This window comes from Sminthopsis crassicaudata, chromosome 4 (assembly GCF_048593235.1).
Source record: "Sminthopsis crassicaudata isolate SCR6 chromosome 4, ASM4859323v1, whole genome shotgun sequence".
NCBI classification, from domain to species: domain Eukaryota; kingdom Metazoa; phylum Chordata; class Mammalia; order Dasyuromorphia; family Dasyuridae; genus Sminthopsis; species Sminthopsis crassicaudata.
The window spans coordinates 59,326,256-59,351,760 of NC_133620.1; the positions used below are offsets into that span (position 1 = coordinate 59,326,256).

General features: G+C 34.7%; 1 protein-coding gene across 2 annotated transcripts; it reads left to right on the forward strand.

The window, feature by feature from the left end:
• Positions 1–360: 360 nt before the first annotated feature.
• FMO4 (flavin containing dimethylaniline monoxygenase 4) lies at positions 361–24,893 on the forward strand. Of its 2 annotated transcripts, XM_074308333.1 has the most exons (9): positions 361–656; positions 2,934–3,071; positions 3,917–4,105; positions 5,819–5,981; positions 8,686–8,828; positions 11,877–12,076; positions 13,556–13,908; positions 18,080–18,149; positions 20,741–24,893. In XM_074308333.1, the coding sequence occupies exons 2-9, from the start codon at positions 2,940–2,942 to the stop codon at positions 21,168–21,170; spliced, it is 1,680 nt and encodes a 559-aa protein (XP_074164434.1). In that variant the 5' UTR covers positions 361–656; positions 2,934–2,939; the 3' UTR covers positions 21,171–24,893. The 2 variants fall into 2 exon arrangements, with proteins under 2 accessions (XP_074164434.1, XP_074164433.1); XM_074308332.1 differs by lacking the exon at positions 361–656 and having other exon boundaries at positions 2,928–3,071.
• The last annotated feature ends 612 nt before the right edge of the window (positions 24,894–25,505 follow it).

A 25,505-nucleotide genomic window follows, 5' to 3' on the forward strand; every position in this document is an offset into this window, starting at 1 on the left:
GTCAATTGGGAGTCACAATACCTGTGACTTGCCCTGCCACTTAATATTTTCATGAAGTTCTTACTTGGACTGGACAAGGCAGTTTCAGTTTCTCATCTATAAAAAAGAGGGTGTTGGAATAGGTGTTTCCTCCAGGTTTTTTCTGACCTGAGCTTGAGAGCAAAGTGCTGTCTATAACACTAAACAGCCCTTCTTAAAGGAATCCTGCTCCATCTAGTGGCCACATGCAACTCCATAGAGACTCCAGTTTCTCGGAAACTGAAGATAAAGAAGGTTGGAAAAAGAGAAAAGGGGAGGGCTTTCCCTCATTATCCAATCATATCACTGACTTCTAAGTCGTCACTTACCCTCCAAGTGGTTTAGGAAGTTTTAAAGCTGGTTCCCTGAACAACTGAAGAAGACACCCTTTCTTTTGTGGAGGCTGCTGCCCCTGGTGCATGTTGATATTCTGATTTTAAACCAGGTTGACCAAAAAGCACTTTGACAAGAGTCTTCATTACATTTCTTCTTCTTTTTTTTTTTCTTCTGTCAATTAGCAATATGTGCTTGGCTTTGGAAGTTTTGATTTTAATCTGACTTTTTAGTCTTTGAATTTAAAGAAATCAGAAATAATACACAAGCAGAATACAGAACACCGAATACAGTATAACAAGAAGGTAAGTTCTTGGTAAGTTTTCTTAGCGATGGGTTAAAAAAAAAAAAAATTCGGTATTATTTCATTAGGTTTCTTATCTGCTTTGTTTTATTGTGTGTGCAAGTAGGATCTAGGAAGGAGGGGCCAGCACAGGGGTCAATTCCACTTAAGGGTATAGACAGAACAAATGAGAAGAATAAAAATGGAAGCAAGAGAAGCCAAGATGGCAATATAATTCTCTGTTGGAAAGGAGTGGCTGGTTGAAAATGGGGATCAGTGAAATATTACAAAAAGGCAGAACTATGAGAGGAGTTCCTGTTTCTGACACTCCCTCTGTGAACTTGAGCAAGTAGCTTAAATTACTTGGGTCTCTGCATTTTATTTGGAAAGTAGTTTGAGAAATGGTAAAGAAAAATTGCAGTAGACAGTCTGTGAGATTCTCCATTTCTGCTCTAGATGAATGAAAAGAGACTGTTAGGCAGATGGGCAGAAAGACTGACACAGTAGCTAGACAGCTAGTCCAGGATCCTTGAATTCAAGCCCTACTTCTGAAACAAATTCTGTGCTTCCCTGCACAGAAGTATTAAGATGTTTAAGTATTTGATGCTAGGCTGTTCTTAAAGACTTAAACTAGAGAGAAAGTGACAACTTGCTTAGTTTCCCTACACAGGAGTTCTCAATTATCAAAGAAACCAAGATTCAGTCCCTCTCTCTTTCCCTATCCCTCTGTGTGTGTGTTTCTGTCTGTCTGTCCAGACTGTTACTTACTATGACCTCTAGCAACTATTTGAACCTCAGTTTTGAGCCAAGCCCTGCTTCCAGCTCAGAACCCTGTGTACCTATCTTTTATAAAAACTAACCCTGTTTAAAAATGTGCTGTGCATAATGTATCATCTACCTTCCTCTCTATTGTTCAATTAATTGAAGACAAAAAAAGGTACAATTTTCCAGATTTTGTTGCTCATATCACCCTTAAGAAAATCAGTAAGTGATAAAATGATGTTCACACCCTCTCCTCTTCTGAATCCTGGAGCAAGGAAGCACTAAAAGGAGGCAATTAATTGGGCATTTACTCAATCACATATTAGCTAACTCTTTCTAAACTTCCTTTAACATTTTTATCTGAGACCAATCTCGTGGTCAAGATATGGCGACTTGAAACTCTGCCTGAGTTTCAATTTTTACTAAAAATTTATTTTGTTGAGGATATTTACCCCTGGTATGAGACTGCTACAGCCAAAGTCTACTAGTATTCCTGACCTGGAGAGGCTACCAGGGACTTTTGAGGACCTATCCCAGACCTTTAGAACAGAATACAATTTATGTGAGGCTGTCTGATAACAGTGTTGAGTCAAACAAATAAGGGCAAGGTTAAGAAAGATAGAGTCTCAGACTTCTGAGGAATGGAATATCAAAATCATATTTAGACTAGAAGATCAGGGAAACGTTCAAACCTCAGCTTTGCCCTGAGTCTTGGCCAGGCTTAGATATTCTGAGGACTCTGAAGCATGCTAAAATCTCCATTTACTCCATTCAACCTATCCCAAAGAGCATCGTTGTATCTTTGGATTTTATTTCTAGATCTAGACAGGACTTCACAAATTCTTTCTATCCCTACTACACAGGAATTCTGATAACTCAGAGAGGAAGATACAAATCAAGATATCTTAATAGGATTAAGGACAGAATTATAGACTCCCTAATATCTCAAGGGCTTTAAACCAAGTTAAACATGACAGTCACTAAGTTCCAGTATGGTATATTATTCACCTATAAGGTCTAAACAACAACAACAACAACAACAAAAACTGGTTTAGAAAAATAAAATGGCAAATTTCCAAAGTCAATTAAGTAATTATGATCATTATGTATTGGGAGGAGAATGGGGGAAATGGAGGAAAAAACCTACTAGATTCAGAGTTCAGAGATCTAGGTCCTGGGCTTGGATCTGCCACAAGTAATGATTTATATTAATAGTTCTTTTTAATGTAACTGATTTTAAGGTTAACAAATTATATATATTTACATCACAATTAAATGAATGAAATGAGGTACAGTAGACACATTTTTTCATAGATAGTTCTGTGAGGTGGGAGTTATATGTTATTCTCATTTCCTGATGAAGAAACTAAGACTCTGAATGCTTGAATAACATTTTCAAGGTTAGAGAGGTAATGAGTCATGCAAAAAATAAAAGGGGGTATACTTAAAACTTCATGAAACTCATTTGTTCTATGTCAAAGGCTTCTTTCTGGCCCTGGGGCCTTATAAAAAACTAATTCATCTTTTTCTGATGCAGGAGACCATGGTCAAGCAAGTCGCAATAATTGGAGCTGGTGTGAGCGGCCTGGCCTCCATCAAAAGTTGTTTGGAAGAAGGTTTAGAGCCCACCTGCTTTGAGAGAAGTGATGACATTGGGGGACTGTGGAAGTTTACTGTGAGTATAATCATTTTCCTTATTGTTTAAAAGGGAATATCTTATAGCTAAGCCCTCAGACATCATCAAAAGAGTTTCCCTAAGATTGAAAGTGCTGAGCTCACTGGCCTCAGTGGAAACCCCCAGTAGAAAATTACCTAAATATTCATATATATACTTGAAAAAAGACTGACTTTTATGCTCCCTATCACTTTTTCCTCTCATATTTCTGTAGCCTGTCTTATTTTGTTAATAAATTTTATCAATGTTTTCTTAAAACAATACTATCATTATCATACCTTCCTACTGATTCCAACCTGAAACTGAACCCTTTAATTTGTGACAAAGAAAAAACATTTAAGAAAAAACAATCAATTTAATTAATTTTTTTCACAAAGTATACGACCTTTTAACTATGTAACACCAGTTCAATGTGGGGTTGAAGGCAGCTCACTTCTTTAACTATTCATCAGGTGGAAGATGGACTATTATAATTAGCCTGAGTTCAGTTTACTTTTAATATTGTTTTAATTTACATTATTATATCATTGTGTCTATTGTTACTCTAGTTCTGTTTACTTCATTATGCATCCGTTCATATAATTCCTTCTATGTGTCTAAATTGTTCATTTAAAAAAATATTTTTACTAGGCAATAATATTCCATTACATTCATATACTATAGTTTATCCAGCCATTCCCTAATCAAAGACACCCACTTAGTTTCTAATTCTTTGATGACACTAGAAGCACTGCTATGAATGTTCTGGGGATACATTGGATCTTTTTTTTTTTTTTTTAACCTCAGTGTTGGTGATACTGTTGGATAAAAAGTTTTGAACACCTTTGCTTTTCCCTTTCCCACAGGAAACGATTGGACATGGGATGACCAAAGTCTACAAATCTGTAGTGACCAATATCACCAAGGAAATGTCATGTTATAGTGACTTCCCCTTTCCGGAAAATTTCCCCAACTACATGAAGCATACTATGGTGATGGAGTATCTTCATTCTTATGCTGAACACTTTGACCTTCTCAGATATATTCATTTCAAGGTGAGATACCTAAGAAAATGAGAATAAATAGCATCTTTGTCAGCTAGGAAGAAAATGAACACTGTGGATGAAGAAAATGAATGTATTTAATAATAATAATAGCTAATATTTATAGGTAACTGCACTCAAAGAGAAAGCATGGCATAGTGGACAGAGAATTGTCCTCAAAGCCAGGAAGGGTGGAATTCGAGTCCTCTTTTAACATACACTGGCTCTGGTGTTGGCCAAAGGTGGCAAAAAGGAACCAGGCATGAATGGGCAGCAATATTCTTTTCTGCCTTCAATAACCAGTTTAAGTAATTGAAAAATTTTTACCAAGTAAATAAAAATACGCAAAATATTAATAATGTAAACTTTAGTTTTCTAAGTCAACATGTGGCCTGCAAAGCTCTATTTCGATTGGAATTTGGTTGTTTTAGATGACTCTTTATAACTCCTAGATGCAGAGAAAGTGTTAAATTGAATTGGTAGAGAGAATTTCTTTACCGGGAAAGTCCTTAAACTAAAAAAATCATAGATCCAATGCCTCTCCCTCAAGCAAATAACTAACCAAAAAAAAAAAAAAAAAAAAGGTTGACTCCCAAAATTTCAGATATAATTTCTTGCTTTCATTATTCTTAATCTTCCTCCAAATCTCTTAATCCTCTCCTTTTACCCTGGTGGTAGTTTAGTCAAAATTAGGACATGTTCCAATTTGTCTTCTACCTCTTAGTTTGTTTGTTTTGTTTTGTTTTTTCTCTTTTGGGGTGGTTGATTTTCAGATCTTTCCATAGAGAAGATGCATATTCAGAACAAGGAAATAGATGATTAAGTTGAAGGGATTGAAAAGATCTCTCCTAAGAGGGAGGGAAAGTTCTCTCCTCTCCTGGGAGTTCCATTCAAACTCTCATTTGGAATAAGTACTAGCATGTAGATAAGCTAACCAGAATTGCCATAATCTAGCAAACTGAACAAATTGTATATATCAACCAAGTCATCAACTGCTCCATCTATGCAAATTAGCAGAAAGGAAGCTATATTTTTTCCTAAAATTAATTTTTTTTTACATTTTTGATGCCTTTTGGAGTCAGTTCCCCAGTGTATTCTACCCAATATAACCTTCATTCATTCAACTAGTATTTATTTGTAACAAAGAAAAAGTCAAGGAAATCTGAATATGTAACCTTATCTGATAAAATATTCAGTATAGTGTTCAAAGGAGATCGTTAAGTGGTTGAGGACCTCAATATAAAACAACAAATTCTGCCTAGAGAAACATTTTCTCCTACATACCCTGATATGTGAGATACTCTAGGTCAATTCCATTGTTGCTCTCCCAAGTCCTATTTGTCTGGATGGAATTTTCAATAATAGTCTGTCCACTGTGACTAAAAAGTTGCAGATCTAATGTTTGGAGACTTTTTTCTTTTACACACACACAGACACACACACACACACACACACACACACACACAAAATGCACATACCCATCCATTCATGCATACATATACATATATACACATACATCTATATGATTTTTTTCCCAATAAATAACAAATTTTTTTTAAAAGCTGGATAGGCCCTTAAAGGTTACTTTTTTAATGCTAATTACAACAATTTTTTAACCTTTCTTTTTAAGTTTTGAGTATTTGGAGACTTCTTTTGAATTGATTCCATTATATAAAGTGTCTAGCCCTGGATTCCCTGGAGAGAGGTCTCTGTGCTTCCTTTCAGACCACTGTAAGCAGCATAACCAAGCACCAAGACTTTGCTGTTACTGGCCAATGGACCGTGGTGACAGAGACAGAAGGAAAGCAAGACACAGCTATCTTTGATGCAGTAATGATCTGCACAGGACATTACCTGAATCCCCGATTACCTTTGGAGTCCTTTCCTGGTGAGTCAGCTGGTCAGCAAAGTTTAACATTTATTAAGTGCTTCTCCTTATATACTAATATGTTAGGATCCTTGCTAGGTGCTAAGTCGGTATTTAACAATTCTCTAGCTCAGAATTTACACCTTTAGTTCACACCTTTAAAAGGAGTTTACAACTTTAGATTTGTGAAAGGAGTTTACATCTTTAAAGCAGTTAACATCTTTAAAAGAGCTAGCTCATTGGTTGTAAGGAGTTCCCACAAGCCTGTGGAGTACTTACAAGCCCATTCTCTGGGAGGATATAAGGAGCCAGGATTCAGGAAGGAGGGGGATTCCAGATTCTATGTGGTGCTAACTGGGGACACTTGGACAAGAGCAGATTCACAAGTCGAAAGAAAAAGCCTGCTCATGGACTTCCAGAAGATTCACATTTAGGATTGAATTCTGGGATTACTGAATTAGAACTAAAGCCAAGGTTGCCTCCCCAGAAGCTCCCCAAGAAATCCTGCTCCCAGAGAATGATCGAAATTCTTGAGACAACAGAGCACAACACCAATATGTCAAATTAGACACCCAGGATTCAAAGATAAATATGAAATAATCCCTGTCTTCAAAGTATATTATATTTTGCTAAAAGATATTCAATTCAATAAAAATGTATAAAGTATTGATTATGTGCAAAGCACTGTGCTGGGCACCAGGAATAAAAGATTTTTTAAAAAAGCATAAAGCCAAACTTATATTCTACTAAGGGAAGATATCATATATACTTGGGGTAGTAAATATAAAATAGTTTCAGGAGGCCAAAAATACTAATAATTGAGAGAATCAGGGAAGACATCAAATAGTAAGTAGAACCTGAGCTATACTGTGAAAAATGCTAGAGATTAAACTAGGAGAGTGTATGAATGAGCCTAAAATGGAATAAACCTGGTAGGTAGAAATCATATTGTAGTGGATTTTAAATACCAGGCCAAGACATTTGTATCTCATCCTAGAGAATATAGGGAACCATTGAAGATTTTTTAAATTGGAGTCACATAGTCAAATCTTTATTTTAGAATGAAGTTTGTGAGCCACATGGAAGGTTAACAGATAAGAGAATGGAGAGGGCTGGTATAATAGTAATGTATAATAAAGCCTAAACTAGAGCAAAGGCTGTGTGAATACAGAAGGGGATGAATGTGAGAGATGTTGGGAAGGAAGAATCAGTAAGGTTTAGCAACTGATTGGATATGGTGAGTGAGGAAAAGTAAGGAGTGAAGAACAACTCCAATGTTCAAACCTAGGTGGACTGAAGGATGATGGTAAATTCTACAATAAATAGAGAATATAAGAGAAGGATTATGATTTGTTTGCATTTTGGTGTTAGGTTTTAGGTTTTTGGTGGGTTGTAGAAAAGATAATGAATTCTATTTTGGACATATTAACATATCCATCATTAACATGTTGGGTATCATATAATCCCAGGGATTCCCAAGCTTTTATAGGTTTTAGATTTCTTCTAAAAGAATGTCGATAGAAAAGATCCATACAGATAAGTATACAAATTAAATAATCATGCAAGAAACATGCTTCACACTAACCCAGTAGAACATATGCAATTTTTAAAAATTCCACTCTTGAATAAAAACAAATTTGAGCTGAGATTATCACAAAATCTCAAAATCTCAGAGTTGAAAGGTACCTAAGAGATCATTTAATTCAATCCAAACCCAAATAAAAATCCTCTATGATAAAATCCCAACAAAAGAAGGCATCTGACCTTTGCTTAAAGGCCTCCAATTTAGAGAAGAGGGAAACTACTACAACCTGAGCAGCCCTCTTCAATTATTGATATTATAAAATAATTCACAATAGTATTCCTTTGAAAAGAATTCTAGAAGGCATATGAATTTAAATTAGATTTATTTTTAGCTGATTTTCAGGAATATGTCTATTGTGTAAAGCCAATTATATGCATAAATGATATCATACATAGGAACTATAAAACTGTACATAAAAGATTTCTTTAAAAAAACTTGCCAATGGTTAACAATTAAAGCATCATTAGCCCTTTAAAGTATTCACTTAGAGGAACTATAAATATATTTAAATGGTATTCTAACTGCTCAAAATTAATTTCTCTTCCAAGAATTTTTAAAACACCTACTATGTACTAGGAATTATGTTCAATGCAAAGAAATAGATAAGAAATGAAACTAGATCTTGCCTTTCAAGGAACATACATTCTAAAGGATGGAATATCATGTACAACAGAGGCTTAAACAAAGTGTGGGCTAGTTCATGCCCGTGAACACCTTTGTCATACTTAGATGAGTACATATTAAGTTTTAAAAAGAGAAAATAATTTGAATTGGGGAATATTAACTGAGGAATAAGGAAAAGTCACTCTAGTGGTACTTGAGCTGAACCTTGAATAGAGTTGAGGATTCTAAGAGACAGTAGTCAGAGTATTCAAAACATGAATTTAGAAAAAATTTTGGAAATTACCTTCCAAGCCTGGGCATATATCCTTCCTTTTTTTTTTTTTTTTAGTTTCTTCTCTTCCAGAAGTCAGAGTCTGATGAGGGATGTCAGGCTTCAGATATAGTACTTTCTCCATTAACCATTTAGTGAAATCAGCAATCCTGCATCTGCACCTTAGTTTGTCTCTACCTTTTGGGCCACCTACCCAAACACTGAATCCTGCCTTAGCTAAACCACATCCTCTGATTTTCTTACAGGAATCAACAAGTTTCAAGGACAGATCCTACACAGTCAAGAATACAGGAGTCCAGAAAGTTTTCAGGGTAAACGGATCATTGTGATTGGTCTTGGGAATACTGGCGGCGATATTGCAGTGGAACTCAGTCGTGTGGCAGAAAAAGTAGGTGCAGCCAAGGCAATATCTTTTATTGTTACAAGGGCCATTTTTATATAACTGGTGGTGGTGGTGGTGGTGGTGGTGGTGGAGGTGGTAGTTAAGAAGTCATTTCAATCATGTCTGACTCTGTAATTCTTTTTGGGAGTTTTCTTGGCAAAGATACTAAAATGGTTTGCCATTTCCTTCCCCAGCTCATTTTACAGTTGAGGAAACTCAGACAAAGTTAAGTGAATTGCCCAGGGTCACATAACTAATAAGTGTCTGAAGATAGATTTTAACTCAGGTATTTCTGACTCCAGGCTTGCACTCTACCCATTGCACCATCTTGCTACTTCATCTGGTCATTATTGCATTGCATAAATCACAGTGAACATAAAAGCTTTGAATAGCTATGGTAGGCATTCCCAGCCCTTTCTAAGCAATAAAAAAGCCCCACTGATCAAGAGGTAATGCCTTCATTGTCAGGCTACAAACATTTCACTGATGCAAAGCACTTGGTGATTTCCAGTTAAGTGAACCTTCTCTTCCTAATCTTATCCAGGAAAAATGTTGAAAGTATTTATTACCTTTAGGCTACTGAGACATCTAATCCATGGAATATGAAGATGAATATTCAAATATAGATGCAAGTAAGTCATGTCTGTGTATCTTCTAGGAAAGAGTCAACTTAGTCATGCCTATTAGTTATCCACTCATGTTGCCCAAGGAAGATAAATAATAATGTCAAGTGATAGGTCAGAATTATATTATTATAGATCCTTTCCATTATATATAAATTATAGGCAGCAATAGAATATGTTGTTGTTATTCTTGTTCAGTTATGTCTGACTCTTTGTGATGCCATGAATTTGTCCATGGGATTTTCTTGGCAAAGATACTGGAGTTTTTTTTGCCATTTTTATCTCTAGTGTTTTCCCATATTACATTGAAGAACTGAGGCAAAAAGTAGTTATGACTTTTCCGTAATTACACAGCTAGTGTCTAAAGCTGAATTTGAGCTCAGGTTTTCCTTGTTCTAATTCAGTGTTCTGTCCACTGTACCTTCGAGATGCCCCAATAGAATGTATATATGTATGTAGATATGTGTGCATGTATTATATATATATGTGTGTGTGTGTGTATGTGTGTGTATCTATACATGAATACACATACACAAAAATATACACATATATTTATACATATATTTATTTTTAATGATATTACTAATGTATGTGTGTCAGGAATTTATATTCAGCAATAAGCCTTGATTTGATAATATATACATATATTTTTCGAACCCTCTAGACCTGTTGGCAAGTATTTGTAGAACTGCAGACTGGGATTAAGAAAGTGAACTATTGCAGTTCACTTAGAACAAACTAAAGATAAAGAACCATAAAAATAATAAAATCATGACCTTTGCTTCATTAACATGGTCTTTTAATCACAACCCAACCAATTTCAGTAAGGGACTATGTAACTGATGTTCTCAGCCAAAGAGTCTTCCTCCAAAAATCATCTTGTTTCCACTGTATAGATATTCTATAAAGAGTGTAATTCCTGCAGTACTTATGTCACAGAGATATTATGAAGTTCAAATGAGAACAGATGCAAAATTAAAATCCTTAAATAAATGTCTTATTGTTGTTGCTATTATTACTCATATTATGTCACTTTTCTCAATATAGTTCAATGGAATTCAAAGAGAAATAGTTCTGGAATAGATCACATTATTCTCTTTTTGTACTTATTACTATATTATGCTATATTCCTAGAAGTATTATGTCACAGATAAAAGGAATTAAGCTTTCCAAAAGCAAAATAAAAATGGAATACTATGAAATAATGACCAAATTTGGGTCCTAAAGAAAATATATGAAAAGATCCCTTCTCCTGCTTCTTTGTAGAAATGGGGAGAAATAGATGGGGAACATTGGCTTATAATGTCAATTTTTTTTAAATGTGTTGGTAAGTTTTTCTAAACTTTCCCTCCCTCTTTTAAATTTTTTTTGTTATACAGCATTGTTTAGAGTTGGAGAGCAGGATACATTGAGAAATGTGTGTGACATAAAATAATAGATACCAATAAAAAAAAATTTAAGCAACATAAGCTCAGGTCAATTTTATACAATGTAAGGCATTATGAGTCGATCATTGTGATCTGAATTTAACTGCATATTGTAGTCTAAAAATCACTGGATTCAGAGATGTGACTAAGTGATGTACTTATTCAGTGTATTAGATGGTGTCAAGAATTGATGTGTTCAAATCCTATTACAGGCACTTATCTGTGTGTTCTTGGATAAAGCACTTAACCTAATTGTGCCTCAATTTCCTCAATTGTAAAATTAAGGAGCTAGAATCTATGGCCTCAAAGGTGTTTTCCAGATTAAATTCTAAAATCCTATAAATCTGGACCCAATTGCTTATGTTTTAGGTGTCTGACATTGACCAAATCAATTTACCTCTAGGCCATTTTTGCTTTCCAGAAGAAAAAAAAAAGTGATAGTAATCTCTGCTATATATACTAGTATTGTTTTGCTAATCAAATAAAAACTTCTATGTAACAATAAAAAAATTTATGCAATGCCTGAGCTGACCCATTTTTATAGAAAAATGTTAGATAGATCAAGATTATTTATAAAGTAGTGATTGAAGTACCAATTCCATTGATATCCATTGTATAATCTTTCACTAGATTCCCACAGTATGAACAGAATTAAGGGAAGACCCTTAAGCATTGGATTAATGATATAGATGAGATTTGTGGGAGGATATGGACAAGAATAACACAGGAAGTAAAGGTATTAATCTAATGGTATTCTGTAGCATTGGGAGCGGGAGAGTCTATATCAACAATCACACAAATCCAGTCGAGTCATGATGGACATGAGTCCAGATGCCCACTTATTTATCTCTGCAGAAGTCCTTCAAACATGTTCTCAGCAGATAAGTATCTGCTTCAGCACCATTAAGAAAACTGGAAAGCACTGAAGGAAACTTATCACATCAGTGGGGAAAAGTACAAAAATCATTAAATGACACATTTATCCATCCTGCCTTACCTTTTAGGTGTTTCTCAGTACTAGAAGTGGTGCCTGGGTCGATAGCCGTCTTTCTGATGATGGCTACCCCACTCATATGATTCAAACAACAAGATTTCTTCATCTGGTTGCACGTTCCCTACCTTCAACCATCATGAACTGGATGGGGAAGAAGCGCATGAGTAAATGGTTTAACCATAAGAATTATGGATTGAGTAATCCAAAGGGGTACTTTATTTTTTATTTAATGAAAATCTAGTTTATGAAAAGAAGTCATCTAATTTCTTAATTTTTTTGTATGAAGGAGCCAAAATTTGTGCTCACATTCAATGTTTTCATAATTTATGTTTCTATTCAAGTTCAATTCTGCCACTTTGACAGTAGTGTTAAAGATTTAAGATAGACCTCATCTAGTTGAATTTAATTTTGGAAGAGATTAAAGTACTAATTTGGGAAACTGAAAACTACTGATTCTCTCAGAGGGAAATTTGCATATATAACACAAGATATAACATCAAGAAATTGACATTTATTTGAAGGCATCCTATGTGCATTATATAGAAAGGATCAATGAATAAAGATAGTCATATCTCAATGGATTTCTATAGTCATATGCAAGATGTCCCAAAAGTCTTGGTTCATTATAACTCACAACTGCCCCAAGATATATGGAACATCTTGTATTTACAGCTGGAAAGGACTTTATAGACTCTCTGGGCAACCCCATTATTTTATTTGAGACAAATGTGACCCAGGGAGATGAAATGACTTGGCAAAGATTACAACTTATGGGACCAAGACTCAAGATAAAGTTCTCTCCAAATTCATTGGCCTTTCATATATATATGTATGTATGTATGTATGTATATGCATCATCTTGCCTCCAATTTGTTTGAAAAACCGGAGGTAGGATGTTATAACAAAAATAATAGATAAGCATATTTTAATATACATCTAATTTTAAAGTACATACTGACAATGGCAGAATGTTCTTGCAGTAATAATGGGATTTCTTAAATATCACATTTATCATATACTTGAACCAAAAAAAAAAAAAATTGGTGGAAACACATATCTCTGCATTCATAATGGAAGAGAGGGAAGAAGAATGGTCCAAATGCAAGTGTTTATTTTATTTATACCATTAGGATATATAAAATATGTAGTAATTGAGTTTAGACCAATTTCATGTTAAAGCAATAATTATTGGGAGCCTGAAAAAGCATATTATCAAGAGTGGGATTTATACTTTAATTTCAATTCAAAAAATATATACTTTCTGTCTGTAACATGATATTTTTTAGCCACAAATACTATATCTTTCAATGTCCTAGCTTTCTGTACCTGAGTTAATATGACTGAGTTAAAGTCTCCAAAATTACATCTTTGAGGGCTAAGAAAAAAAAAAAAGCTTGTATATATGTATATAGTCTCTTAGTCATTCATATCAAAAGAATAGGTTAACTGCTGTTATTTAATAAGTCAGAAATCAATTTTTCCCAAAAAATGTTTTCTATTAGCAGTAGGAAAACAAAATTACTCAGGACAGTGGCCAAAGTTTTGCCTATATGGAGCTATCAAATTAATTCATTCAAAACAATGTGTGGCTATTATTCACTAAATTAACCAGTTTGTTAGTTGAATATGACTGGATACCTATTTGTGTATACAAAGAATTAAAGCACTTGCCTTTTCTCTACAATATAGGCGACAACAAAAGAGAATTGCAAATGATGAATTGCCCAGCTATATCCTATGTGGTTCTGTCACCATGAAAATCAATGTGAAGGAGTTTACAGAAACATCTGCCATCTTTGAAGATGGGACTGTGGAGGAGAACATCGATGTTGTGTTCTTTGCTACAGGATACACATACTCTCTTCCTTTCCTTGAAGAACCTATGGAAAAATTCTGTAAAAACAAGATCTTCATATACAAATATATCTTCCCCTCAAACTTGGAGAAGGCAACTCTGGCTCTCATTGGCCATGTTGGTTTGCAAGGTTCCATTATAGTAGGCACAGAACTCCAGGCCCGCTGGGCCACAAGAGTATTCAAAGGTGAGTAGATTCTTTTAATCACCCAAATTCCTAAGTGGAATTTCCTACTTGGAAAGTTTCCTAGAAAGGAAAGTTTTCCTGTGATCTTATATTTTAAAAAAAATTTATAATCAAAGGAACAAAGGGCTAATGGCAAGAAAAAATTTTCAAAAACAATTAAATAGTGTAAATACTATGTTGATAAGCATTTTTTCCAGCTTGAGGATAAATTGTTCTCTCAGTCTCCAAGTCATCTTCCAATACAATTATGGAATAAATTGAATTATTTTATAGTTGTGTCTTACTCATTGTGACTCTATTTTGACAATTTTCTTGGCAGAGAGTGCTTTTCCTTCTCCAGATTAGGAAAGTAAGGCAAACAGGATAAAGTGACACCCAAAGGTCACACAGCTGTAAGTGTCTGAGGCCAGATTTGAGCTCAGGAAGATGAGTTTTCTGCTCTTCCTCCCCAGCACACTACATTATTGCACCACTTAGTTGCCCATGGAATAAACAGACAGATAAAATCACTCAGATCAGGACTCTATTAGACTGGACTCTTATAATAACAGCCATATTTTATCTCATTTGATTCTTACAACAACCCTGGGAAGTAGATGCTATTATTATCCCCATAGTACAGATGAGGAAACTAAAGGTGAATGTCACTTGTTTAGGGTCACATAGCTAATAAATGTATGAGACAGAGCTTGAACTCGAGTTTTCCTAACCTTAAGTTCACTACTCTTTCCCACTCCCACCACCTACCTGCCTAAAAGGAAAGCAGTAATTCAAGCAGAGAAGAACTTGGTCTGACCAGTTTCATCTATTGTACATAAATGAAAATATTTTTGAAGCATCAAAATATTCAGTTATTCAAACTTTTTATATTTCATCTCAACAAAGTGCTTGGCACATGGTAAGCATTATGTAAATCCTAACTATTGTTATTTGTTAGAATTACAAGGTGAGAACTCAGGTTGTCTGGACAACCCTGTTCGGGCGCCAAATTGTGAAGGTCTGGGCTAGCTCCTCTGAAGAGCTCAGAATAAATCCTTTTCAGGATAAACAAAAGTCCTTGCCCCACGTTGGGCTCCAATGTTATTTTTCAATGAGGTTTTACTTAATTCATTATTGTGATATTTAGCACTCTTTCCCCCTACCTTATTTTCTTAGGAATACTCTTTCATAAAAATACTGGAAGAAATATAAAATATTGATTTCATAGAAAGGCTTTGGAATGTTGGATTCTTAGTACTTTAATTCTGCTTTCAGTTATACCACTTACTAACTATATAACTTGGAGAAATCATTTCTCTGAGACTTTTTTCCCTTAAATACATAAGGATAGGGTTGGACTAGGATCATAGAATCATTGATTTTAGGGGAAAAGATATTCAGGACCATCGAGTCCAATCCCCTCTTCTCAATCTTCTCAAGAGGAACCCAAGATACAGAAATGACTTCCCAGAATCACATTTCTAGTAAATGTCAGAGGCACGATACTCTTCTAAGTCCTTCTGATTCCAATTCTTTTTACCATACTATTGACTAGATGATCTTTCTACAGTTCAGTCTAGCTGCCTTCAACATTCTGTACAGTTTACAGATATTCAAAACTGCTATATTGGGGGGGAAAATACATTTATCACTCCCCAAATTTGTCACCCTCAGAAATGTCATGTGAAAAACTGGTCCCACTAGCCAGACATAAATGTGCCTCATTTACTTATACTTGCATAATAACATCTGCTCATTACACCATAACATCCTGACATAGCCATCACCAGAAAGTAATGCAAGTTTTTTTTAAGGGTTCACTTGCCCTTAGTCCTAGATTCCTTTAAAGAATAGAATGATTGCCTAGCAAGATTAAATTCTCAGTTGAGATACAGGCAAGTGAGTGAAAGCTCAATCTTCTAACTTTCTCCAGGCTCAGCAGCTTGGGAAGAGATACAGAGAAATGAAATCATGAGGGCTTTTGGGGGGAAAAGGTTAGGAATGAATGAAGGTTAGATAAGACAAGCAATTCTAGGGTGTCAGTTTGTAAATCATTAAAGCAGTGTATAGGTGGATTAAAGGCCATGGATGGAACTCATGAAGACCTAATGGCAGAGAAAGAGTTGAAAAAGATGGAAGAATCAAGAGTTGGGAAGTCACAATGAGAAAAAAGAATGAATTTAGCATGAATGAGAAAGCAAGAAAGGTAGAATAGTCATGGTTTGAGAATGAATCTTCAGAGTTAAAATTGATTGCCACTGATTCTATGCTAATTTTCTGGAACTAGTCTACTAAAGTAAAAGGAAGAAATACCAATGGTTTTAAGGTTATTTTCCAAAGGTGAGATAAATTTTTTTATTGTTTTTTCATCTTATATATGTGTGTGTGTGTGTGTGTGTGTGTGTGTGTGTGTGTGTGTGTGTGTGTAGGGAAAGACTCCATGTAGGTTCTGCAATGAAGAGGAAGGTGTAATGTGAGTCCTCTAGCAATGATTCCAACAACTAGAAATTAGGGAACTTTACACAAAGGCTTATGAATCAATTCTACTTTATTCTATCAAAAGCTACTATTTTCATGTTCCTTTTCTGCCCCTTTTGTGCCACACACTTTATACTAAGTCTTTATTCTCTGTGTATACTATGTAAAGTCAAATAGAAATGAGGGTCACTAAACTGTACATTAGCATCCCCACAAGTCACATATTAACATGGAAAACCAAATATTATTATCTTCGTTTTGTTATATTTTTATTTATTTTGTTAAATATTTCCCAATTACATTTTAATGTAGTTCAGGCCCACTTCTGTGTATTACAGTAGTTGGGGGCCTCATTTTTGATAACTGCTTTACATGACAGTGTTATAGAGATAGGTTTGTTTGTTTGTTTTTCAAGCAAAGTACATATAACAAAGTGTTAGCAATACTGTGGAACTCTTTTTAAAAATGAATTTCTTTATGTTTTGAAAAAAAATAAGTACTCTATCTAATATAATAGTAATATATGGCCCCCCAAAAAGCTATCTTTGAAATTTCAGAATTCAGATTATTTACTAGTAAGACTCAAGTTTATTTTATAACAGGAATAAAATATATTGGAAATTCTATTTCCTCCAGGACTTTACTATTAGCTTAGCATAGTGGAAAGAACATTGTATTTAGGAGACTAAAACCTGGGTTTAAAACCCAGCTTACTTATAAGTTATGTGACTTTAGGCAGATTGTTTCTTGTCTCCAATGTTGTTTTCTCATATATAAAATGGGTGTGATAATATTACCTGATATGATATTACCTTTTCTTGATATTTATTGAATCAAGCATTAGAAGAGATATAAGATACCAAGCCTAAAAATGAAAGTAACTACTTCTCACTTGCCAAAGTCCTAGCCAGCCTTTAAAGCCTGGCTTCACTCCAGATATATTGCTAGTCAGAAATTATCCTCTCCCCAACTTTATTCTTCATAGTACTTCACTTTCAACTTATTTCTATGTGTCACTTTATATTGTAATTATGCAATAACACGTAAGTCATAATTTTTACCCCATCATTAGCTCCCTAAGAGAAGAAAATGTATCTAATCTGTGTATCAATCTATCCATCAACAACCTCAGTACCAGCCACTGTACTAGGCAGTACAAAAGAAGTACAACTCGTGTTGTATCAAGAGAGACAACATGTACATATGCAACTAGCCACAAACCTGATACAAAGTAATAATTAGGTGATATGGTAGGTAGCAAACCAAACCTGGAGTCAGACTTATCTTCCTGAATTCAAATATGGCCTCAGAGACTTACTGTGTGACCTTAGGCAAGTCATTTAACCCTGTTTGCCCCAATTTCCTAATCTGGAGAAAGAAATAGCAAACTACTCTAGTATCTTTTCCAAGAAAACTTCAAATAGGATCACAAAGAGTTGGACACAACTTAGAAAATGACTAAACAATAACAATGGGAGGAGGGAGACCCTGACAGCTAAAAGAATCACAAAAGGCAGAAGGTGGTACTTAAACTGAGTTTTGAAGGAATCTAGAAATTCTAAGAAGCTTAGATGATGAAGAAATGTATTTCTCCCATCACCTAACAATACTCATTTTATTAATGGATAATTAATAAATGCTATTGATTTTTACTAAACTGAAGAAGTCAAGTATCCATTATAGCTGATATCAAATCCTTTTCCCCCCCACAAAGGACTGTGTAAGATACCTCCGTCAAACAAAATGATGGCTGAAGCTACCAAGAAGGAACAGCTCATAAAAAGGTATAAGAATAATAATTGTATTTATATTTACACTTATATAATACTTTAAGGTTTGCAAACTAGTTACTTCTTAACATCCCCCTAACATAAGTGGTACAAACATGGCTAATTCTGTTTAACAAATGAAAAAAAAAAAAAAGTGAGACTTAAAATGATCAACAAATCACTTGTTCATGATTGTATGGAAAATGTCAAAGCCAGAATTTGAACCAATTTGAATTTCCAATATACTACATAATAGACATCACGTAGCAGAAAAATTCTACAAATAACAATTGAAAAAATAATGGAGTCAATAATATTATTGATAAAAATCTAATTGTAATAACTTATAATATGATAAAGAGATCAGAATAAGAAGGTCATTTCCACATTCTGGTGAATGTCCCATAGAAGTAATGTTGTTTTTTTTTTTTTAACTAATACCAAAGGAATGCAAGAAGTACCAAATAATCACCTTCCAACTCCCTTTATTTCTTCCCACTCATATGTGGCACAAACTGAAAAAAAAAAAAAAAGTTCCAATCAAAACTAAAGATTGAAAAGAATTATCCAAGAACAGTAAGAGTAAGTAAAGGCTGGGAGTTTTTGTATTTAGATAACATCCCCTTTCTCCTAATGTATTTAAGTCATTCCTTTGAAAGGTACTGGGATTACTATTTCTCCCCTAGACTCTGCAGATTAGGAATATGATTTTGGGAATTATAGAATCAAGCAAAATCTCAAAGATGGATGGAATTTCAAAAGCCAGTAGTCCAATGAGGACTTGAATGAGAATCCCTTGTGGCATACCCTTACACAAGCACCTTACAAGTCATTATTCAACTTTTATTTGAAGATATTCAGTGGAAAAAGAGCTTACTGTCTCCTAAAGCAGCTCATTCTATATTATAAGAGTACTGAGTCTAATTTCAATCTTTCCACCTATTTCTCTTGATTCACAAATCTGGGAGTCAGGTAGAATAAGCCTATTCCTTTTTCTTAGGAATATCCTTCTTATTCCTGCTAAGTCTTTTCTTCTTTATCCTGACCATTTAATCTCATTCATTACCTGATATGGCATTAAGACTTTTAATCAACGTTTGCCCTCATTTGAACATTTTTTAGTGCCCTAAAAACCTCAGATTTGGTTTGACCACAGCAGAACAGTGCCATGATAACTTCACTAGTTCTGTACAGTATACTTCTCTTAAAAGCAACCTAAAATTGGATTCTTTGTTTCCCTATCACAATTGACTTGCAAATTTTTTTTAATTTATTTGGACCAGATTTGTGATTTTATTTGTATTGAGAACTCCAATGAGAACATTTCCTTGATAAATGTGAACCAATACCTGCTGTATAACTTATAATCTTAGGGATTTGCTTAGAGCAGTGGTCCTCAATTTTTTTTTTTTATCTCAAGATGCCTTATAATCAAAAATTATTGACGGCACTACCCAAGAGCTTTTGTTTATGTGGATTGTGTCTCTATTTAATTTAGAAATTTGTCTTAGTATTGGGGAAATATTTTTGACTTCAAAGAATTCCTGAAAGGGTCTCAAGGAATCTAAGAATTCCTCAGACCATATTATAAGTCTGGCAGTGAAAGAATTTTTTTCCATTTTACAGATAACAAAATTGAGATTCAGACATTTAATCACATGAGTAAATATTCCTGATCAGCCAACTAATAAGTGTTAAAGTTAATAATTGAACTTAGGGCCAGTGATCTTTGCACGAAACTTGGAGAATTTGTTGTAATCTTAATATTGCCAATTAGCACATAAAATTTTAGGAACAAAGCACTGAATATATTGAAATGTACCTATAAATGGATTTTATGAGGATCCTTCAGATACAGCATAGAGAGAACATGTTGATCTGTGCAGTATTACAGCTGTTACATTAAATGATGAAAATATGAATAATCATTGAACCATCAAATGTTATTCAAATGCCTATTACATGCTAGGAACTTTGGTAAGAGCAGAGGATTCAAAGAACAAAAAAGAAACAGCCTCTGACTTTAAGGACCTTAAATTATATCTGAAAGAGATATGTACATATAAGTATGTGTGTGTATGTATGTATATAATTATGTGAAAAACAAATATATAAATACAAGATAATAGGGGGAGAAGGCACCAGGAATTGGAAAAACAGGAAAGGTCTTACCTATATAATAAGCTTTGAGTTGACCTTTGAAATGACCTTTTTGATGCATTCTAAGACCACATTAAGTTTTTTTTTGGCTGCTATACTACAAGCTAACTTTTAATCTACCCAAACCCCCAGATCATTTTCAGACAGAATACTATCTAGCCATGTTTTCCCCATCTTTTACTTGTGAAGTTGATTGCTAACCCAGTTTGGAAACAGATGAATTTCAGAATTTAATCTTGTTACCTAAAGTTTATTAAAGCTTGGCAATAAAGTCAGGTTTTTGTAGATACCTCTGAGTTTCAACCCTTTATGAAGTGGTTCACCCACAGACAGCCTACTCATAAATTTGGTATTCCAGGTATAATGATCTTGTGTGATAAAGCATAAAAGTAGGGAAGAAGAATTAACAAGAATTATAATGTGTATCTTTTCCTTTTCTCTCAAAGAGGTGTTATTAAGGATACCACCCAGGACAAACAGGACTATATTACCTATCTGGATGAACTTGCTACATGCACAGGAGTAAAGCCCAACATCTTGCTCTTGTTCCTTAAGGATCCCAGGCTTGCAAAGGAAGTTTTCTTTGGTCCATGCACATCTTACCAGTACCGTCTGATGGGTCCTGGGAAATGGGATGGAGCCAGAAAGGCTATCATGACTCAGTGGGACCGGACACTCAAGCCCTTACAAACTCGAGTCATTCCTGATTATTCTGAACCTACCTCAATACCATATTGGCTAAAAGTCTGGGGGCCACCTGTTCTATTTGTTGCTGTTCTGCTTACTTATAAATCCTCACTTCAGCTACACTTGACGAGGATCACAGAAGTGGGGGAAAGAATTTCTACTTACGTAGCTAGCACTATGAGAAAGTGAATGTGATAAATCAGTTAGACTACCAGACTAATAAGAAATGGTGACACACAGGCTACCATTTCTCCTCCTCCCCATCTGTTGGATAAATTAATTCAAGTCAATTATTATAATTATTTAGTGCCTCCTAAGGGCCAGGCACTGTGCTAAACACTAGAAGTATACAAAGAAAAAAGTCACTGTTTTCAAGATCATAAATAGAGGAGACAACATGCAATCAGCTATCTACAAATAAGACATAGACAGGATAGACTGGAAGTAATTTTAGATAGAAAGAACTAGCATTAAGGGGGATCATGAAAGCTGGGACTTGAAAGAAGTTTAAGTAGCTAAAAGATGGATGTGAGGAAGTAAACAGTTCCAGGCATGGGGGACAGCTAGTTAAAAATGCAGTTAGGAGATGTAATGGTGTGGGAGAGAAATAGCAAGGAGGTTAGAAGCACAATCATAGAACCCTGGAGAGGGAGGAAAATAAGACTGTAAAAAGTAGGAAGGAGTCACATTAGAAAGGGCTTCAAAAGCCAATTAAAAGATTTTTTTACATTTCACCTAGAGGTAACAGGGAATCACTGGAAGTAAGTGAATGGTAGGAGGCTGGATGAAGAAGAGATTGACATGATCAAACCTGAGCTTAATAAGCTGAATTTAACAGCAGAGTAGAGAATGAACTGTAACGGTGAGACTTGAAACAGGGAGAACCACTAGGAGAGTATTGCAATAGTCCAGGTACAAGAGAATGAGGGTATGCACCAGGGAGCTGGCAGCGTCGAGAAGAGAAGATGGGACATATGTAACAAGAGGTGTTACATGAAGGTAGAATAAACAGGATTTGATAAGTGATTAATACAGGGGAATAAGAGAAAGTGAGATCTCAAGGATGACCCATAGGTTGGAAGCCTGGATCACTGGAAGATGTTAAAATCCTCATCGCTATTAGGAAAGATGGAGAAAAGAGGGAGCTTGAGGGAAAAGATAAGGAGTTCAGTTTTGAACATGTTGAGTTTCAGATGTCTACAGGACATCGAGTTTCTAACACTTTAAATTGTTTCATCACTTCAGAATTATATGAATAACCTAATGACACCCAATTATGGGGGGAAATGTTAATATAATGCAAAATTAGACAGCCACTGACTCTTAAACATTTAGAAAAAGTCTAAGAATATTTCCTACCATTGAGCCTGAGGAACAATTGACAGCTTTAAAAACAAACAAACAAACAACAACAATAATAATCCAACTGTTTTGGACTTTTCCCTCTTGGATCAACTACAAAGAGCTGCATTTTCTACTCTCAGGTTCACCATCTACATCTTATTTTAATTCTCATCCGAAAGCTAACCAAAGGACCTCATCTGCCTACTAATGCAGATACCTACCCCTATTGTAACAAGCAATAACACAATAATCATCATTTGCTAATACAATAAAATCTCAGGGAAAGGAGAGATTCAATTCCATAAGCATTTATCAAAAATGCTCACTCTATACAGGACACTGTAGTAGGTGCTGGCATTATGAAGAGAGTTCCTGTCTCAAAAGAGTTTATGTTCTGCTGAACAAAGAAAATATAATGTATTGATTCTGGAGATATAGAGAGAAGTAAATGCACAGCAGTTGTTTTGGTGAGAAGAGATCACTAATAACTGGGGAAATCCCAAAGTACAATATGACGGATCCCTGAAAAAATCTAGGAATGCCAAAAGATAGAGATGAGAGAACCAGCATTCCAGGCATAAAGATGGTACAAAAGTTTGAAGGCAGGAAATAGAATTTTACATATGGAAAAACATAAGTAGGTCATTTTGTTGGGAAAATGAAATTCATAATTGGGAACAAGGTGAAATATCTCTATACATAAGTTAATTTGGGGAATTTGGATCTAAGGTATCTAAATCCCTAAGATAAGGTTGAGTTTAAGCTCCAAACCTTAAGTCATTTTTTTATTCCTCCTTCCTTTATCCTGTCAGTTTCCTAGTACTACCAGGTGTTTTCTCCCTTGGCTTCTTTTATATTTATCTTTTCTCTTAAATTCCATCACTATAATTCAGACCTCTCAAATTACAACTGACCTATTATAATCACTGAACTAGTTTCCCAACCTTCAGATTCACTCTAATCATTCTACAAACCACTTCTAGATTAATGTTCCTAAAACATAGCTTTGATGCTGTCACTACCCCGCTTAAAATCTTCAATGGTTCCCTATTACCTAACAATTTTTTAAAATCCTATCTATTATTCAAGACTGGCATTATTATTATCATATCTTTTCAACTTTACTATTTGTTATTAGTATTTCACAGTATTTACTCTAACATTCCTTAAAATTCATTAGTTTGTAGACTTAGAAAGAAACTTTAGGCATCATATAGTACAATCTCTTCATTTTCTAGTTGAGGAAATGGAAGCCTAAGTGACTTGCCTATAATCAAAAGGTTAATTAGTGGGAAAGTTAGAATTGATGTATAGATCCTTTAACTCCAAATCTAAACCTTCCCAATACTCCTTAGTCCTTTCCCTCTGCCCTTTCCATTCTTCCTACTTGGAAAACCCTTCATCTAACCCTTTCCCTATTCATTTCTGTCTAAATAAATTCCATTCAACCTGATTCAAGGTCTATAAAGCAGCATGGCATAGGGGGGGAAATCACTTAATTTAGAATCAGGACCAAAGCCTTGACGGTGCTATTTCTTAATTAGTAACCTTGAGAAAATCTTGAAACCTTTGGGGCACTAGGTTTCATCTTCAATAAAACTAGAAGGTTGGGTTACATAATCTTTAAGGTCCCTTCCAACTTTAAATCCTATATCCCTGCTAGGAAAGATTCTTCCATCATCTGATCTCTTAAAATATTTAAGTTGTCCCATTCGTTTAGCACATCACTTATTTATTCTAAGTTTTGTTTACTTGTACATTTTTCCTATTACAGTAGGGATTTTGCCTTTTTAAATTCTGCCTGGCACATAGTAGTTATTCAATAAATATTTATTCAATAATTATCTATAGGTGTTTTTCAGCTTGCATATTTGTCTTTTCTGTAATCACAAAACTCACCAACACTATCTATCCTCTTGATCTTGGGTCTACTATTGGATCAACCACTGAAAAAATTGTCAGAGCCAACATTACATATAAGCAAAACAAGAATTATGTCTCACAAATTGAAGCAGGGGTCACCAGAAGGCTTTCCAGTCCCCAATATTAGCCTAAAGGATTTGAAGTAAGCAGACCTGGGTTGGGATCTCACCTCTATTACTTTAACTACCTGTGGAACCTTGACATAACTTCCCTAGGCCTCAATTTTTTCATCTGTAAAATAAGAGAGTTGAACCACATCATTTCTAAGTTCTCTCCTAATTCTAAATCATAATTCTCCCTGCCAGACTACTTCAGTGATTGAAATTTCATGATCAGTGATTTATGATTACTATGGTTTTTTCATTAAAGGTTCAACAAATCTAGAAATTTTTGAAGTTTTGGACTAGATTTCCATAGTCCATTGTAAGTTTTAACATTCTAAGAATTTACTCATCAGTCATAGTCTGGGTATCCAGTTTCTTGTCTTTATAAAATCAGCCAGTTGAATTTTAAAAACCAGTTATTAAATTCATCTGCAATACAAGGTAAAATGTTATTTTGACTAACAAGAAAGAATACTGTTATTTTGTAATAAGGTAATGTTTCTTCTCATGTGTTAGTAATACAATAAACCTCTTGATTTGACACTTGTTTACCTTTGGTGTTTGTTTTCATAGATGTATCAATTAATTCCAACTTTATTATTTGCTATCATTCAATCAACAAGTATCTATTAAATGCTTATTATGTGCTAAAACAATGTATTTGCACTGTTCTAGGTGCTGGGGGCAGAAGGACCAAAATATCACGGTCTCATCCATTAAAGAGTACCTATATGACTTTAGACAAACTAAATGTCTCTTGTTGCTTCATCTTCAAAATTATGTGGTTGGACTCTTAAAGTCTATCTCTTAAAGTATTATATCTATGGGCTTATCAACCTATGAACTGTTTATATAATTCATATAGACTGTATTAGGTGACTGCTCCCCCTGATGGCCTCACTCAGAATTACCTCCCAACTTCATACATATATCTCATAAAATGGTACTGACTAAATGTTGGAGAGGGATAAGACAATGGAGAAAGGGATAATTCCCTTCCACTAGATGCTAAGGTACCAAAGGCTTGTAGTGTAGGATTTGAGGGACTGGTTGTATTTTAGGATAACACTGTTCTTAAAGCATTTTCTATTCTGGATATGATTGTGGAATCATAGTGTTCATTAAGGATCTCAGAGGATTTTAAAGATTTTAA

What these genes read in the sequence shown, in the direction of transcription:
- FMO4 (XM_074308332.1), top strand. Translation starts at nt 2,928, where the DNA reads ATGCAGGAGACCATGGTCAAGCAAGTCGCAATAATTGGAGCTGGTGTG. An exon ending in ACCTTTGGAGTCCTTTCCTG is followed by an intron (nt 5,982 to 8,685) that starts GTGAGTCAGCTG and finishes ATTTTCTTACAG; the next exon opens with GAATCAACAAGTTTCAAGGA. An exon ending in TCAGTCGTGTGGCAGAAAAA is followed by an intron (nt 8,829 to 11,876) that starts GTAGGTGCAGCC and finishes CTTACCTTTTAG; the next exon opens with GTGTTTCTCAGTACTAGAAG.